At 40.1% G+C, this 19,040-nt stretch overlaps 1 protein-coding gene across 1 annotated transcript in view; it reads left to right on the top strand.

The window, feature by feature from the left end:
- The window catches only part of ZAP70 (zeta chain of T cell receptor associated protein kinase 70), a 191,166-nt gene extending 172,126 nt beyond the window's left edge, over positions 1 to 19,040 (top strand). The window contains exons 11-13 of the mRNA XM_075863202.1: positions 10,185 to 10,325; positions 15,825 to 15,937; positions 18,802 to 19,040. Coding sequence (XP_075719317.1) covers positions 10,185 to 10,325; positions 15,825 to 15,937; positions 18,802 to 18,919 — 372 coding nt within the window. The 3' untranslated portion in view covers positions 18,920 to 19,040. The remainder of the gene's footprint in view (positions 1 to 10,184; positions 10,326 to 15,824; positions 15,938 to 18,801) is intronic.

The raw sequence follows: 19,040 nt of genomic DNA, 5'->3' as shown, positions 1-19,040 counted from the left end.
ATCCCACATGTGGCCCTCGGGCGGTAATGGACTGAAGCACCGGCCTCCGAAGCAAAGGAGCACCTAGCGGATTTTGAGCCCTCTTTTTTATTAGGCACCATGTCCGGTTTGAAGAGGTCTTGTGGTGCCAAAACATTGGAAACCCCCCAAAAGTGACCCCAATTTTGAAACTAGACCCCTTGAGGAATCCATTGTAGTTTTCATGGGGTGCATGCGGCTTTTTGATCAGTTTTTATTCCATTTTTAGGTGGCGTGGTGACTAATAAACAGCAATTCTACTATTGTTTTTGTATACTTTTTTTTTACAGCGTTCACCGTGCGCTATAAATGATATATTAACTTTATTCTGCGTGGCGATACGATTACGGCGATACCAGATGTTTATAGTTTTTTTTTATGTCTTATGGCGTTTGCACAATAAAATACGTTTTGTAAACAATCATTCACTTTTTGTGTTACCTTATTCTAAGAGCCAGAACGTTTTTATTTTTCAATCAATAAAGCCGTGCGAGGACTTATTTTTTGCGTAACGAACTGTATTTTCCATCAGTACCATTTTTAGGTACATGCGACTTTTTGATCTCTTTTTATTCCATTTTTTGGGAGGTGAAGTGACCAAACAATTGTGATTGTGGTACGGTTTATTAATATTTTTTTTTACGGCGTTCACCGTGCGGGATAAATAACAAAATAATTTTGTAGTTCAGGCCGTTACGGACGCGGCGATACCAATTATGTATAGTTTATTTGTTTGTTTATATATTTTTATTAATAATAAATGACTGATAAGGGAAAAAGTGGGACTTTTACTTTTATTACTTTTAAAACTTTTATTTTCTTATTTTTACACATCTTTTTTTAACTTTTTTTTTACTTTATTACTTTGTCCCACTAGGGGACATGAGGGCAGGAGGCCCTGATCGCTATTCTAATACACTGCACTACATGCGTACTGCAGTGTATTAGAACTGTCAGCTACTCACTGACAGCAAGCATAGTGGGTCCTGACGTTGTCAGGACCCACTAGGCTTCCGTCTATGGCATAGCCGGACGCCATTGTTTGGTGTCCGGTTGCCATAGTCACCATCGCCGGCCGCTGTCGCGTAGCAGGCCGGCGATGGCAGCTTAACCCCTAAAAAGCCGCGATCTCTATAGAACGCGGCTTTTAAGGGGTTAATCAGCGGGGACACAGCGATCGGTCCCCGCTGTAGGAGCTGTGACAGCTGCTGAACAAGACAGCAGCGTCACAGCTCCTGTATGTGTCGGGAGGACGGCCGAAACGGCCGTTACTCCTGAGACGTACTATTACGGCATGGAGCGCGAACGATACAGCTGCCATGACGTAATAGTACGTCAAGGAGCGGGAAGGGGTTAACCTAGCATAAACATTTTAGACTGTTCATGTCTTTGACAGTGGGCAAACTTACAAAATCAGCAAGGGATCAAATACTTATTTCCTTCACTGTATATATATATATATATATATATATATACACACACACACATATATATATATATATATATATATATATATATATATATATACACACTACCGTTCAAAAGTTTAGGGTCACTTAGAAATGTCCTTATTTTTGAAAGAAAAACACAGTTTTTTTCAATGAAGATAACATTAAATTAATCAGAATTACACTCTATACATTGTTAATGTGCTAAATGACTATTCTAGCTGCAAACGTGTGTTTTTTAATGCAATATCTACGTAGGTGTATAGAGGCCCATTTCCAGCAACCATCACTCCAGTGTTCTAATGGTACATTGTGTTTGCTAACTGTGTTAGAAGGCTAATGGATGATTAGAAAACACTTGAAAACCCTTGTGCAATTATGTTAGCACCGCTGTAAACAGTTTTGCTGTTTAGAGGAGCTATAAAACTGACCTTCCTTTGAGCTAGTTGAGAATCTGGAGCATTATATTTGTGGGTTTGATTAAACTCTCAAAATGGCTACAAAAAGAGAGCTTTCATGTGAAACTCGACAGTCTATTCTTGTTCTTAGAAATGAAGGCTATTCCATGAGAGAAATTGCCAAGAAACTGAAGATTTCCTACAACGGTGTGTACTACTCCCTTCAGAGGACAGCACACACAGGCTCTAACCAGAGTAGAAAGAGAAGTGGGAGGCCCCGCTGCACAACTGAGCAACTAGACAAGTACATTAGAGTCTCTAGTTTGAGAAATAGACACCTCACAGGTCTTCAACTGGCAGCTTCATTAAATAGTACCCGCAAAACGCCAGTGTCAACGTCTACAGTGAAGAGGCGACTCCGGGATGCTGGCCTTCAGGGCAGAGTGGCAAAGAAAAAGCCATATCTGAGACTGGCTTATAAAAGGAAAAGATTAACCCCTTCAGGACACAGCCTGTTTTGGCCTTGTGGACGCAGGCAATTTTTTCAAATCTGACATGTGTCACTTTATTTGGTAATAGCTTGGGAATGATTTTTACCTATCCAAGCGATTCTGAGATTGTTTTCTCGTGACATATTGTACTTTACGTCTGTGAAAAAATTTGATCGATCAATTCAGTATTTATTTGTGAAAAACACCAATATTTAGAGAAAGTTTGCAAAAAATTGCATTTTTCTAAATTTGATTGTATCTGCTTACAAAACAGATATTAATACCACACACAATAGTTACTAGTTAACATTCCCCATATGTCTACTTTATGTTGGCATAGTTTTTTGAACATCCTTTTATTTTTCTAGGACGTTACAAGGCTTAGATCTTTAGCAGCAATTTCTCACATTTTCAAGAAATTTCCAAAACCTATTTTTTCATGGACCAGTTCAGTTCTGAAGTGGCTTTGAGGGCCTTATATATTAGAAACACCCCATAATTCACCCCATTTAAAAACTTCACCCCTCAAAGTATTCAATACAGCATTCAGAAAGTTTCTTAACCCTTTAGGTATTATTGTAATAGAAACATTTCTGTAACACAGAAGGTTTTACCAGAGAAACGCAACTCAATACTTATTGCCCAGATTCTGCAGTATTTAGAAATATCCCACATGTGGCCCTAGTGTCCCAATGGACTGAAACACCGGCCTCAGAAACAAAGGAGCTCCTAGAGGATTTTGAAGCCTCCTTTTTATTACAACATATTTTAGGTTCCAAGTCTGGTTTGAAGAGGTCTTGTGGTACCTAAACAGTGGAAACCCCCAAAAAGTGACCCCATTTTGGAAACTACACCCCTCAAGGAATTTATCTAGTTGTATAGTGAGCATTTTAACCCCATAGGTTTATTGCTGATTTTATTGGCGTTAGTCTGTGAAAATGAAAATCTACATTTCTTCTGAAGAAACATAGACATTTTTAATTTTTGCAAGGAATAAAGGAGAAAAAACACCCCAACATTTGTAAAGCAATTTATCCTGATTACGGCAATACCCCATATGTGGTCATAAACTTATATCTGAACACATTACAACCCTCAGAAGGGATGGAGCGCCATTTGGGTTTTGGAGCTCAAATTTTGCTATAATGGTTTTCAGTGCCATGTCCCATTTGCAACGCCCTGGTGGGACCAAAACAGCAGAATCCCCCCAAAAGAGACCCCATTCACTATCAGAATCCAAGAGAGCAAATGCCTCTTCAGTGGTATATAACTGGCGTGCCATTTTTTACGTTTTTTTTTTTACAGTTTTAATAAAAGTAACAAAGAAAAAGTCCACTAATCCATTGATCAATAAATTTATGAACAACCCTAAGGACCTGTTCACACTGAGTTTTTTTACGAGTTTTTCGGCACGGAAACCGCTCCGCAAAATTCGTCAAAAACCACCCAAAAATGTCTCCCATTGATTTCAATGGGAGTTGGACGAGCTTTTTTACCGTGAGCAAAAAAAAACGCATCGCGGTAAAAAGAAGCAACATGACCTATCTTGAGGCGGTTTCCGCCTCCAAAACCCCATTTCAATCAGTCAGAAGGGTAAAAAATACACCTCGACGAGTGTTTTGGCGAGTTTTTGTCAAACCACTGTGCAAAAAACATCTGGAGCAGTTTTTGCAGGAGGAATTTTCCTCCTGCAAAAAACTCTGTGTGAACACAGCCTAAGGCCCCATGCACGCGACCGTGCCCGCAATCACGGCCCGCGATTGCGGGCACGGCCGGCCGCTGACTGACAGCCGCATTTTCGGGCCGTGCTCCCATACAAAGTATGGGAGCACGGCCCGCAAAATGCAAAAGAACGGACATGTTCCATAATTCCCGGAACATTTCCACGGCACGGACACCCTTCCGTAGTGCTACGGAAAGGTGTCAGTGTTCAATGAAAGTGAATGGCTCCGTTTTTGCGGACCGCAATTGCGGTCCGCAAAAACGGAGGTATTTACGGTCGTGTGCATGGGGCCTAACAATGAATCAATGTATTTAGAATTTACAGACGTGTAAAATATATGAAGAGATTTATATAAGCATATGTGTGTATACGTATATATTACATGTACATATATATCTATATGATGTTATAGATATATAACATCCCTAATTATAAATTTTTAGTATTAACAAATTTCAAATAAATGTCTATATATAATATATATTACGTGTGTGTGTGTGTGTGTATATATATATATATATATATATATATATATATATACACACACACAGTATATAAATATATATATATATATGTATATGAGTTTATATATATATATATATATATATATATATATATATATATATACACACACATACACATATATGCACACACACACATTATAAGCCCTAATTGATTACTAACTAATTAATTGTCCTAGTCTGAGTACTATCTACCTAAACTATAACTAGCTGCCTACACTAAACTATCTATGTGGAGGTGTTTTTTGTGTGTCTTTATAGGAGACACACAGCAGCTGCTCGGCACAGCTTCTTCTCCCCCACTGTCTCAGAACGATCTGACAGGGAGGGAGGAGAAACATTGTAACAAACAGCACGTAAGTTTGTTGCTGCAACAAACTTTGCTGTGACCACCATGATAGCTTTATCATGGCGATCACGTCATCAGGACCGACACCAATCCGGTCCTGTTGTCTTCTCTCAGCACTTAGGCTGCTAGTAGCAGCGTGTGTTGAGAGATTCAGAGCACAGGGAGAGCGCTGTGCACTTTGTTCTGGCACCACGTGAATTAACGGGCTGCAGGAGAAAAGCCCAGCACGGCAGCCCGTTAATCTACGTGGGCTGGTCGTGAAGGGGTTAATATGGGCAAAAGCACACAGACATTGGACAGAGGAAGATTGGAAAAAAGTTTTATGGAGAGACGAATCGAAGTCTGAGGTGTTTGGATCACACAGAAGAACATTTGTGAGACGCAGAACAACTAAAAAGATGCTGGAAGAGTGCCTGACGCCATCTGTCAAGCATGGTGGAGGTAATGTGATGGTCTGTGGTTGCTTTGGTGCTGGTAAAGTGGGAGATTTGTACAAGGTAAAAGGGATTTTGAATAAGGAAGGCTATCACTCCATTTTGCAACGCCATGCCATACCCTGTGGACAGCGCTTGATTGGAGCCAATTTCATCCTACAACAGGACAATGACCCAAAGCACACCTCCAAATTATTATAAAACTATTTAGGGAAGAAGCAGGTAACTGGTATTCTATCTGTAATGGAGTGGCCAACGCAGTCACCAGATCTCAACCCCATAGAGCTGTGGTGGGAGCAGCTTGACCGTATGGTACGCAAGAAGTGCAGATCAAGCCAATCCAACTTGTGGGAGGGGCTTCTGGAAGCATGGGGTGAAATTTCTCCCAATTACCTCAGCAAATTAACAGCTAGAATGCCAAAGGTCTTCAATGCTGTAAGTGCTGCAAATGGAGCATTCTTTGACGAAAGCAAAGTATGAAGGAGAAAATTATTATTTCAAATAAAAATCATTATTTCTAACCTTGTCAATGTCTTGACTATATTTTCTAGTCATTTTGCAACTCATTTGATAAATATAAGTGTGATTTTTCATTGGAAAACACAAAATTGTCTGGGTGACCCCAAACTTTTGAACGGTGGTGTATATATATATTTTGTATCATTTAGTTGGAATGTGCTGTTCAATTTTTGTTGTGTTTATGGGATCCATATATGTGGGGTTAGTGAATGCCTCCACTTGTTGTTCTTGCACTCCTCCCATTCTGCCCATGGTGATTTTAATCAGTTCAATGCTGGATCCTACCATCCCCAGGTATATATGTAGGCTTAGTCCCAGTTCTGGGTGTATGTGCAGCGTAGGTTCCCACCTTACAGAGGTCGCCTTGTCGTGGCAGGTGGGCTAACACTTTTTGATCAAAATGTGCACTAAGAACCTCCCTATTTGTAGGTAGATTTAGCTTTATTGCATATCTATTTATATTTAGTGGTTTAGGTGGCATTGGTGTTGCAGGGTGCTGTCGCCATTTTTTATATCTGCTGTATATATATATATATATATATATATATATATATATAGTCTCCTGGAAGGCTGGCCGATGTAAAAGGGGGTGCATTTAATAATAGCGGGGTTCACTGGCTAGTGTCGCCCACTACTACTACCTCCTTTATATCAGGGTTATGCCTAGTTCCCCAACCTTTTTCTTATACACCGCGTTCCAAATTATTATACAAATGTTATTTTTCTCTGATTTTCCTAAATAGTCGATGCAAATGACAGTCAGTATAATCTTCAAGCCATCAACCGTTGGAGTATAATGCAAATTTTATTGAATAAATCTCCTAATGATAACAGATTTTTTTTTAGAAGTTAAAAACTCAAAATGCACTGTTTCAAATTATCATGCACAACAGAGATCAAAACATTTTAAAGGTTGTAAAGAGAACTAAAATGGTCATTTGTTGAATTTGCAGCATCAGGAGGTCATATTTACAGAAATCAAAACCTATTTCAATCAAAAAAAACTTAGCAGGCCAAGTTACATGTTAACATAGGACCCCTTCTTTGATATCATCTTCACAATTCTTGTATCCATTGAATTTATGAGTATTTGGACAGTTTCTGCTGGAATATCTTTGCAGGATGTCAGAATAGCCTCCCAGAGCTTCTGTTTTGATGTGAACTGCCTCCCACCCTCATAGATATTTTGCTTGAGGATGCTCCAAAGGTTCTCAATAGGGTTGAGGTCAGGGGAACATGAGGGCCACACCATGAGTTTCTCTCCTTTTATGCCCATAGCAGCCAATGACACAGAGATATTCTTTGCAGTATGAGATGGTGCATTGTCATGCATGAAGATAATTTTGCTACGGAAGGCACGGTTCTTCTTTTTGTACCATTTAAGAAAGGGTCAGTCATAAACTCTACGTACTTTGCAGAGGTCATTTTCACACCGTCAGGGACCCTAAAGGGGCCTACCAGCTCTCTCCCCATGATTCTAGCCCAAAACATGACACTGCCACCTCCTTGCTGATGTCGCAGCCTTGTTGGGACATGGTGGCCATTCCCCAACCATCCACTACTCCATCCATCTGGACCATCCAGGGTTGCACGGCACTCATCAGTAAACAACAAGGTTTGAAAATTAGTCTTCATGTATTTCTGATCCCACTGCAACTGTTTCTGCTTGTGAGCATTGTTTAGGGGTGGCCGAATAATAGCTTTATGCACACTTGCAAACCTCTGGAGGATCCTACACCTTGAGGTTCGTTGGACTCCAGAGGCACCAGTGGCTTCAAATACCTGTTTGCTGCTTTGCAATGGCATTTTAGCAGCTGCTCTCTTAATCCTATTAATTTGTCTGGCAGAAACCTTCCTCATTATGCCTTTATCTGAACTAACCCGTCTGTGCTCTGAATCAGCCACAAATCTTTTCACAGTACGATGATCACGCTTAAGTTTTCTTGAAATATCCAATGTTTTCATACCTTGCCCAAGGTATTGCACTATTTCACGCTTTTCGGCAGCAGAGAGATCCTTTTTCTTTCTCATATTGCTTGAAACCTGTGGCCTGCTTAATAATGTGGAACATCCTTCTTAAGTAGTTTTCCTTTGATTGGGCACACCTGGCAAACTAATTATCACAGGTGTCTGAGATTGATTACAATGATCCAAAGAGCCCTAAGACATAATACCATCCATGAGTTTAATGGAAAAACTAATAATTAAATGTTTATGACACTTAAATCCAATGTGCATAATAATTTGGAACATGGTGTAGTGTTATACACTGCTATTCTATGCCTGCGCCTTATATTCTTATGTTAGAGTGGTCTGACATGGTCTCATGCCTGGATATCTTATAGGTGCTTTTAACATCATATTGACATTGTAACGATACTTGGAAAACCAAGAATGGGCAGACACACCGCCTATCTATGGAGTGCAAAGTCTATGCCCTAGAAAAAAAAACTAAAGCTACCAGAGAAAGTAGGGCAAAAAAACATTTTGACATGCGCTTCCAACATTTTATCAACACAGTAACAAATTTTTATTGGCTCCAAAAAGGAGCAGGCAAGTAAAAAATGTTGTATACAAAAATTCAAACAGTGATTCATAAGAAGATACACCATAACGTGGGCAAGAGTCCCAAACTAAAACAAACCTGCAGGACACATAAATGGCCCTAATAAGGATGCCACTTCAATACATGTGATAATTCTTAAAGTAGGATGAGATCATGATTAAAATTGGCATACAATGAAAAAAGGCACATACCTAAAACGTCATAAGAATAAGACAATAGATATAAGCCAGGAAGAGGGGCGCACACTTAAAAAACAAAGACCAGCCCCACGCCTATCGCCAGGAGAAACCTAGCTTCCTAAGGGGTATCATACTTCTTCAAAAGAGCTTGAACAGCCCATCTTGAAACATCAGTCTGCTTTGAAATCTTTGCCTGGGAGAGACCTTGCTGCTGCAGTACTGTATAACTACCTAGTGTCCTGTTGCTGTGCTCAGTCTTGCCTTGGTGGACCTGTGACATGAAACTGTCTTTCACAACCTCACCTTTGTAGCAGAGTTTGGCTGTTCGTCATCCAGTTTTAAGCCTCCTACATAGCTGTTTCTGTTACAGTTAATGGCTGTATTTCAACCTACATATAAAAATGATGATCATTATCACCTGTTTGCTATTATTGTTTAATCATACACCTGAATATAATCATACAAAATCCATGACTTTGTGCAAGTGTACCTAGAAGAATTTATGTTGTTTTGAAGGCAAAGGGTGGTCACACCAAATATTGATTTGATATAGATTTCTGCTCTGTTCATTCACTTTGTATTTTGTTAATTGATTAAAAAAAAACGAACACTTCTATTTTGGAAAGCATTCTTACTTTGCAGCATTTTTCAACAACTGCCTAAAACTTTTGCACAGTACTGTATATAAAAAAAATATTAAAAGTAAAAAAAAAACTAATCCTATTTCCCCCCCAAGCGCAATGTAAAAAAATAAAAAATCATAACTGGTATCGCCGCATCCGTGAAAGTCCGAACTATTACAATATAACATTATTTAACCTGCACAGTGAACGCCCTAAAAAAAAAAATTTTAAACGCCAGAATTGCAGTTTTTTGGTCACATTGTCTCCCACACAAAATGGAATAAAAAGTGTTTAAAAAATCTCATGTACCTGAAAATAGTGCCAATAGAAACTACAGCTCGCCCTGCAAAAAAATAAGCCCTCATACTGCTCAATCGATGGAAAATAAAAAAGTTATGGCTCTCAGAATATGGCGACAAAACTCTAATTTTATTTTTAACAATCAGGTTTTCCTAAAAGTAGTAAAACATATAGAAAAAACTATACAAATTTGGTATCCCCATAATTGTATTTACTGGCAGAATAAACATGCCGTTTTTACCACACGGTAAATGCGGTAAATACAGAAGCCCCCCAAAAAATTTAGGAATCACAGTTTTATTCACGTTTCATTATGCAATTAATTTTTTCCCAGTTTCCCACTACATTGTGTGGTATAATAAATGGTGGAGTAAAAATCTAGAACTCGTTTAGAAAAACAAGCCATCATATGGCTATATCGACAGAAAAATAAAAAGTTATGGCTTTTAGAAGTGGGGAGGAAGAAACGAAAGTGAAAATCCGAAAAATGGCTGCGGCAGGAAAGGGTTAATAAAATATACTTTTCATGTTGTCTCAGGTAGGTAGTGATAGGCTGAATTAAAAGTGCTAAGTTGATCTTTTTGCTATGTTGAATTTTTTTACATATTTTTATAGGCTCGACAAGGTGGAAAATGGCCTTTGAAATGGTATGCGCCAGAATGCGTAAATTTTCGCAAATTTTCTAGCCGAAGTGATGTATGGAGCTTTGGTGTTACTATGTGGGAAGCATTCAGCTATGGACAAAAACCCTATAAGGTATGTATAGTGGAGACTAATTTGGTTTTTAAGGTCAATGTATTTGTGGATTTAAATAAATAACCTACACTATATAGCGAAAAGTATGTGGACATAATCATTTGGCTTAGGTGTTTCAGTCATACCCATTGTCAACAAGTGCACAAGTCAAGCTCACAGCTATGCAATCTCCATAGCCAAACACTGCTAGTAGTATGGGTCATACTGTAGAAGTTAGTGACTTTAAACAGGGCACTCTCATAGTATATATTAAATATGAATACAGATCATATAAAAAAAAAAGCTAGAGCTCAGTACAAAGCATACGGTGCCAACCAGGAGATAATGTTAGAATGCAAAATACGGAATGAAAGAGGGAAGAAAAGGAAAGGGGAAGGGACAAGGGATAGGGAATGGAACAGGGTGGATAGCCATTGATTAAACAGGCACTCGGCTCAGCATAATGAAAAAATATGAAAAGTTTATTACTAATTATAGATTAAAATAACATGACACAAGTTACACATTTGGTGATCCAGTATCTAACAAAATCAAACAACACAAAAAGACAATACAATTAACAAACATGGACGTCACAGGCGCGGCCGGGTCAATGGAAATAAGCTCACATGGAATAATTACCAAATGAATTATAGAAAGAGTAAAGAACCATAAATGGTATTACGTGGCATCAAATTGATACCCAGAATTTGAGCAAATCGTGTGTGGATCCTAAATACGGTAAGCTAAAAATGGCTTCCTACAATAATAGTGGAATGAAAGTGGACAGCCCATATACACTCGACCACATAGGTATCTGAGATGTAACAAGTGAGCATATATGGTAAATAAATTACCTAGTAAAACATCAGTACAGCAGTTAAGCTAATGTAATAACAAACATTAGAAACGTGTTCTCTGGAATGATGAATCACGTTTTATTATCTGGCAGTCTGATGGACTTATCTGGGTTTGGCAGATGCCAGCAGAACACTACCTACTGGAGTGCCCAATTTAAAGTTTGGTGTAGGATGGATAATGTTCTGGGTTTTTTCAGGGTTTTGAATAGGCCCCTCATTTTCAGTGAAGGTCACTGTTTTTTGCGATATACAGTGAAGGAAATAAGTATTTGATCCCTTGCTGATTTTGTAAGTTTGCCCACTGTCAAAGACATGAACAGTCTAGAATTTTTAGGATAAGTTAATTTTACCAGTGAGAGATAGATTATATAAAAAAAAAAAAGAAAATCACATTGTCAAAATTATATATATTTATTTGCATTGTGCACAGAGAAATAAGTATTTGATCCCCTACCAACCATTAAGAGTTCAGCCTCCTCCAGACCAGTTACACGCTCCAAATCAACTTGGTGCCTGCATTAAAGACAGCTGTCTTAAATGGTCACCTATATAAAAGACTCCTGTCCACAGACTCAATTAATCAGTCTGACTCTAACCTCTACAACATGGGCAAGACCAAAGAGCTTTCTAAGGATGTCAGGGACAAGATCATAGACCTGCACAAGGCTGGAATGGGCTACAAAAACATAAGTAAGACGCTGGGTGAGAAGGAGACAACTGTTGGTGCAATAGTAAGAAAATGGAAGACATACAAAATGACTGTCAATCGACATCGATCTGGGGCTCCATGCAAAATCTCACCTCGTGGGGTATCCTTGATCCTGAGGAAGGTGAGAGCTCAGCCGAAAACTACACGGGGGGAACTTGTTAATGATCTCAAGGCAGCTGGGACCACAGTCCCCAAGAAAACCATTGGTAACACATTACGCCGTAATGGATTAAAATCCTGCAGTGCCCGCAAGGTCCCCCTGCTCAAGAAGGCACATGTACAGGCCCGTCTGAAGTTTGCAAATGAACATCTGGATGATTCTGAGAGTGAGGCCGGATTTACACGAGCGTGTGCGTTTTGCGCGCGCAAAAAAACGCTGCGTTTTGCGTGCGCAAAAGGCAATTGACAGCTCCGTGTGTCATCCGTGTATGATGCGCGGCTGCGTGATTTTCGCGCAGCCGCCATCATAGAGATGAGGTAGTCGACGCCCGTCACTGCCCAAGGTGCTGAAAGAGCTAACTGATCGGCAGTAACTCTTTCAGCACCCTCGACAGTGAATGCCGATCACAATATACACCAACCTGTGAATAAAAAAAGACGTTCAAACTTACCATGAACTGCCTGCTTCCTCCAGTCCGGTCTCCCGGCCGTTGCCTTGGTGACGCGTCCCTCTCTTGTCATCCGGCCCCACCTCCCAGGATGACGCGGCAGGCCATGAGACCGCTGCAGCCTGTGATTGGCTGCAGCCTGTGCTTGGCCTGTGATTGGCTGCAGCTGTCACTTGGCCTGAATTGTCATCCCGGGAGGTCGGACTGGAGGAAGGAGCCGGGACTTATCGGTAAGTCCGAACTTCTGTTTTTTTTTACACGTATATGTATATTGTGATCGAAAGACACTGTCCATGGTGCTGAAACAGTTTAAGTCTTTGAGCACCGTGGGCAGTGACTGTCTCCTGACGTCGCGTACCCGAACATTTTTTGCCGGGTTCGGTCAAAACGAGTTCGGCCGAACCCGGTGAAGTTCGGTGCGCTCATCTCTAATTTGACACTCCGTTTGGATGTTTGTAACCAGAAAAGCACGTGGTGCTTTTCTGTTTACATTCATCCTTTTGACAGCTCTTGCGTGATTTTCGCGCATGCAACGCAGGACCGTCCGTGTGGCATGCGTTGTTTTCACGCACCCATTGAAGTCAATGGGTGCGTGTTGCGTGAAAAACGCAAGAATATAGAACATGTCGTGAGTTTTACGCAACGCACTCACGCAGCGCAAAATTCACGCATCGTCTAAACAGCCCCATAGACTATTATAGGTGCGTACGACACGCGTGAAAAGCACGCGCGTCGCACGCGCGTATAATACGCTCGTGTAAATGAGGCCTGATTGGGAGAAGGTGCTGTGGTCAGATGAGACTAAAATTGAGCTCTTTGGCATTAACTCAACTCGCCGTGTTTGGAGGAAGAGAAATGCTGCCTATGACCCAAAGAACACCGTCCCCACTGTCAAGCATGGAGGTGGAAACATTACGTTTTGGGGGTGTTTCTCTGCTAAGGGCACAGGACTACTTCACCGCATCAATGGGAGAATGGATGGGGCCATGTACCGTCAAATCCTGAGTGACAACCTCCTTCCCTCCACCAGGACATTAAAAATGGCTCGTGGCTGGGTCTTCCAGCATGACAATGACCCGAAACATACAGCCAAGGCAACAAAGGAGTGGCTCAAAAAGAAGCACATTAAGGTCATGGAGTGGCCTAGCCAGTCTCCAGACCTTAATCCCATCGAAAACTTATGGAGGGAGCTGAAGATCCGAGTTGCCAAGCGACAGCCTCGAAATCGTAATGATTTACAGATGATCTGCAAAGAGGAGTGGGCCAAAATTCCATCTAACATTTGTGCAAACATTATCATCAACTACAAAAAACGTCTGACTGCTGTGCTTGCCAACAAGGGTTTTGCCACCAAGTATTAAGTCTTGTTTGCCAAAGGGATCAAATACTTATTTCTCTGTGCACAATGCAAATAAATATATATCATTTTGACAATGTGATTTTCTTTTTTTTTTTTTATATATAATCTATCTCTCACTGGTAAAATTAACCTATCCTAAAAATTCTAGACTGTTCATGTCTTTAACAGTGGGCAAACTTACAAAATCAGCAAGGGATCAAATACTTATTTCCTTCACTGTACGTTTAGCGCATACACCAGGAAACCTCCCGGCATACCTAATAAACTTGCCTTAGGTCTTCATTAGCTCGACAAAGGCCAAAAGAGTGTTCTTTCGGCCTCTGTCCGGCTGGTATATGTTGGCATATCTTTTTTTTTTTTTAGGTATGGAATAGCAAAGTAGACTACGCTATTCCGTACATCGTGATCCAGCAAAAAATCGTGTACCAGTATAAAAATTATATATACGTGTTTTTAACTTCGAAGCCTATAGGTGACGTATGCCCTTGTATTTCATACTTCACAGGCATCCATTAAACTTATACATCATGGGCTTTTAATAGCTTTCCATGACATCTGTTAAACAGATGTCACAATAGCCTATGGGTGACAGATGCCCGCGATGGACGTCTTTCAGTGGCATCCTTCTATAGACTATTATGGGATCCGTTTAATGGATATGTCATGAAAGGTCGTGTATACGACACAACATATATCTTAAATGTATTCCATATTAGTCTATGGATGACTGTTAGGGACCTATCAGTCCTTGTTTAATGTATACGTCTAGAGCTTTTCCTGACGTAAAAACAAGGATGTGAATGGGGCCTTAGACAATTGTAAGCTTCCAACGTTGTGGCAATAGTTTGAGGAAAATCGTTTTCTGTTCCAGCATGACTGTGCCCCTGTGCACAAAGCGAGATCCATACAGAAGTGGTTTGATGAGTTTTGTGTGGAGGAACTTGAGCCCTGACCTTAAACCCATCAAACACCTTTAGGATAAATTGCAACGCTAAATGCTCTTTTGGCTGAATGGGTGTGTTAAAGTTGAATAAAGTGTTCACAGACACAATATAAAATCTTGTGTAAAGCCTTCCCAGAAGAGTGAAGGCTGTTATAGAAGCTAAAGGGGGCCCAACGACATATTAACTCCCATGGTTTGGAACGTCCAACAAGCTGGTGTGATAGTCCTATGTCCACATGCTTTTGTCCAGATGGTTCATTCCGGCCACATGCTGGAGGTGTGACAATGTGGAGGGCTTCTTATTGCACATTTTCGGTCTTGTCCAGCTCTTACCTGACTCTGGACTAAGGTCCAGAATATTGCCTCTCGTTTGATGGGGGTCTCATCACTGCACAGGTGCCACCTAGAGGAGGGATAAAGAACAGAGCGGCAATAATACAGCTTACAACACTTTATTGATGCCAAAATTATATTGCCAAGAGGGGCCCGAAATACAATGACAACAGTAAATACAAGATTACCCTTTTAATTAAGGGGTTGCATCCCCATCTATTACAGCAGTACACTTCCTCTGAGAGGTAGAATGCACTTCTTGCATAAAGTGGATTACCCCTTGCCTGTATTCCTGCCTTCCTTTTGTTTATGATTACCCCCTTTTTTCTTCTCATTTCTTTTCTCACTTCCAACACTTTCTTTTCTCCAGTCTTTCCTTCTGTTGGCTCGCTCCCCCTTACAGTTGGGCTCAAGTGGTCCAACATTTCAATAGGCCCCTGTTTTATTGCCCATACCCACCCCTTCTCTGCTATTGTTCTGTTTTATGGAAATGTTTTGTGGGTGTGTGGGTTCATTTACCTTTCTTCTCGTGCCTTAGTTGTATTGGTCCATACCTTTTTCGTGCTTTTGTTGTACATTGCTGTGTAAATGCTTTGTAACTGGCTTTAAGTTCACTTGGTGTTCTGGCTAGGCATCCTCGCAATGTTCAGCATAAATAAAGAATTCATAAAATAACTCACCTAAGAAATGTCTATTTTGCTTTATAGAAACTTAAGGGTACAGAAGTCTTGAGTTTTATTGAGAGAAATGAGCGCTTGGCATGTCCTACAGTTTGTCCTAAAGAAATGTATCAACTCATGTTGGACTGCTGGACCATCAAGTAAGAAACTGCATGTAATTTTTTTCTGTTCCCCGGTTTTTAGCCCCATGTGCAGTAACATTGATTTTTTTCTATTCTCCCTCTTAAATATACAATGATAAAACACCTCATATTATATTATTTATGAGCAGTATAATCTACCCAGCGATTGGACAATACAATGTACAGTAAAGTGCCAATGTTGGGTGATGGGAGGACGTAGGGCCCCCTCTTTCTAATAACTGAAATCTCTAATGGCTCAGATATCATGATCTGATAGACGCTGTTTGTTGTGAGATGTACCCTACTGCACTGATCCTATGTGAAAAGGAAAATATTGTTTACATTTAAATTTTGCATAAAAAAATTAGTACTGATCAGAAAAAAGCTTATTAACAGCTCCTTACATGGCCCGATAGTGGACCTGATCTTTAGATCAGACAGAGAAACTGGGCTGCGTGTGGCCAGCTTCATCATTTGAAATCTTATATTGAAGTCAACACTCATATAGTCCAAGTGAAATATTATGAGACTTAAAGGCTATGGACACCTTTGACTTTAAAAAAAAAATGATTTTTACAAACATGAGCGGCTAAAAAAGTTGCACTAAGTTTGGGGCTGCATTCTCCATTAATTCCTTCCTTTTCAGACAGCTATATAAAGGAGTTGCACAGACTCTACAGCAGCAAAATGAAAGACATTTTGAATGAAGACTATTAAGAAAGTGGCTTAATTTTGAATTTAGGAGCTTTTGAAAGGTATAAGAAATATTGCATAGTGTTTTTACTGAATAACCACTTTATTAGGGACACCTGCCCTGTTACAGTTGGAGCTTCCCTGTATGGAAATTAGACACGTGACCCCGGATTGCAGCATAAAATCAAGTGAGCAATTTTTCCGTGGATCAGTTTCAGTGTGACTCCATACTGGATTTGGAAAATGGAGCGATCTGAGCGACTATGAACTGATGGTCATCCCTATTAGACTAGCCGGGACCAGTGTTTCAAAAACTGCCAACTTTGAGGGGTTTTCTCGTGCTATGGTGGCAAGAGTATAAAGAGAATGGTGTGATCGAGGTAAAAGATACAGCGAAAAGGGATCCTGAAGACGTCAACAACTCGTTGACGAAAGAGGTCAGAGAAAAATGACAAGAATCGTTCTGACGAACAGGCTGTACACAGTCAAGCAAATTGCAGCCAAATACAACGCTGGTACTTCGACTAACGTGTCCAAATGCACAACTTGTCTTTCCTTAACTTGGATGGGCTATGACAGCATACGACCAGTTTGAGAGCAATTACTGAATATGGGAAAAAGAAAGGCAAGACTCCAGTGGGCAAAAGAGCAGAAAAATTTAATCAACAAGCATTGGAAAAACATCGCCTGGTCAAATGAATCCTGATTTCTGTGGCACCATGCTAATAGGAGAGCCAGAATTTGGCACAAGCAACATAAATTGATGAACCCTTCCTGTCAGGTTTTAACAGTACAGGCTGATGGAGGTGAAGTAATGGTGTGGCAATTTTTTTCTTGGCACACCATGGGTCAACATGGATACCTGTGGATGGACATATCAACAGTAGGGCTTACCTAAGCATTTTGGCCAACCAAGTTCATCCCTTCATCCCATTACCTTATGGCTTAGTGGCAACTGGAAGAAGCTATCCTGTCCATATAGGTGAATGTTCCTGCAGAATGATTTCAACACATAGTGGAATCTATGCCACCATGACTTGCTGCGGTTCTATAGGTCGAGGAGGTCCAATGCACTACTAGATGGTGTCTCTAATAAAGTGGCCATTTAGTGTATCTGCACTACAGCAAGCTTTAATATTCTAATAGGCGCTCTCCAAATCTGTGCATGTCAGGGCTGGCAGTATACTGTTTGCGGACAAAAAATGTAGGTATATTCTCAAGGTTGTAGATTCTTTCATCTAGTTCTTACAAATTGCTCACACAAATGTGAAAGTGGCTTCCATATTTCATTTATTTAATGCAATACAAGTATTCAACTGTATTTTATTCAGTCACTAGGGGACAAATTGATGGAGCCGTTATAAATAAGTATTGTAGACATACAACACTAATGTCATGTTAGGTTCACACTGTGTTTGTGCACTACATTCCATGGGACCATGTGAATTGTTCTGCTTAAAATATACTTTATATACTTTAGATGTATAGCAACTGTTTGACTAAACTGTTCCATACAACTACCTTTGACTCCCTTCCCAAAAAAACATATAGCGCTCGGTAAAAATATTTTGGTGCATAATGTTTAATGGAAAAGGCTTATTGACTTCGTATTTCAATATAGTTGAGGCACAGGATTGCCACATATGCTAGCCAAACATATTCCAAAGGGAAAATTTTTTGGCACATGTTTAGCAAATAACGATCTATAGACACATTAGACGTATATGTCAGGAGAGTTTACTGGCTTAGACTTTGAACGTGGTGCCAAAATACTGTGTGAAACTAACCTTAGTTGAATTACTCTTCTGAGGAGTTGCTCTAATTTTCAGGAATCCAAAGACAAAAAAATCCCCCAATGTATTGTATACGTAGAGGCAGAGGCATAACTTGAAGCTTCGAGGCCCCAATGCAAAATCTATAACAGGGCCCCCAACTACCATATATCATTTATAATACTGGTGCCTTCTTATGTGGCTGAGGGGCTTTTCAGCCCCCTCAGGCTCCAGGGCCCAGGTGCGACTGCTACCTCTGCACCCCCTAAAGCTACGCCCCTGCGTACGGGAGATTCACTTTATAGAGAGGAGCTTTTTATAAAAAATTATATTCCACAAATGCTAACATCTGAATTTTTCATACAGTTCCATAATTTCACTCAATGCCACAAAGTTTAAAAGCTGTTTTTTATACAGGATGGAGGATCGCCCAAATTTTGAGAACGTGGAATCTCGTATGAGAATATATTATTACAGTGTTGCTAACAAAACTGAAGAGGAAGCTTCAGCTGAGGCCAAAGAAAAGAAGACATAATGAAATAAGATGGGATTCTTCATGTTTGGAACAGAATACAGAAGTCTACTTTTCTATAAAATATTGCTGCCATAACAAATCGACTGTTAAAATAAAAGAACTAATAAAAGACTTCTGGAAA

This window comes from Rhinoderma darwinii, chromosome 1 (genome assembly GCF_050947455.1).
Source record: "Rhinoderma darwinii isolate aRhiDar2 chromosome 1, aRhiDar2.hap1, whole genome shotgun sequence".
NCBI classification, from domain to species: Eukaryota; Metazoa; Chordata; class Amphibia; order Anura; family Rhinodermatidae; genus Rhinoderma; species Rhinoderma darwinii.
The sequence above is the reverse complement of the archived record's forward strand: the minus strand, read 5'-3'. Positions and strand labels throughout refer to the sequence as shown.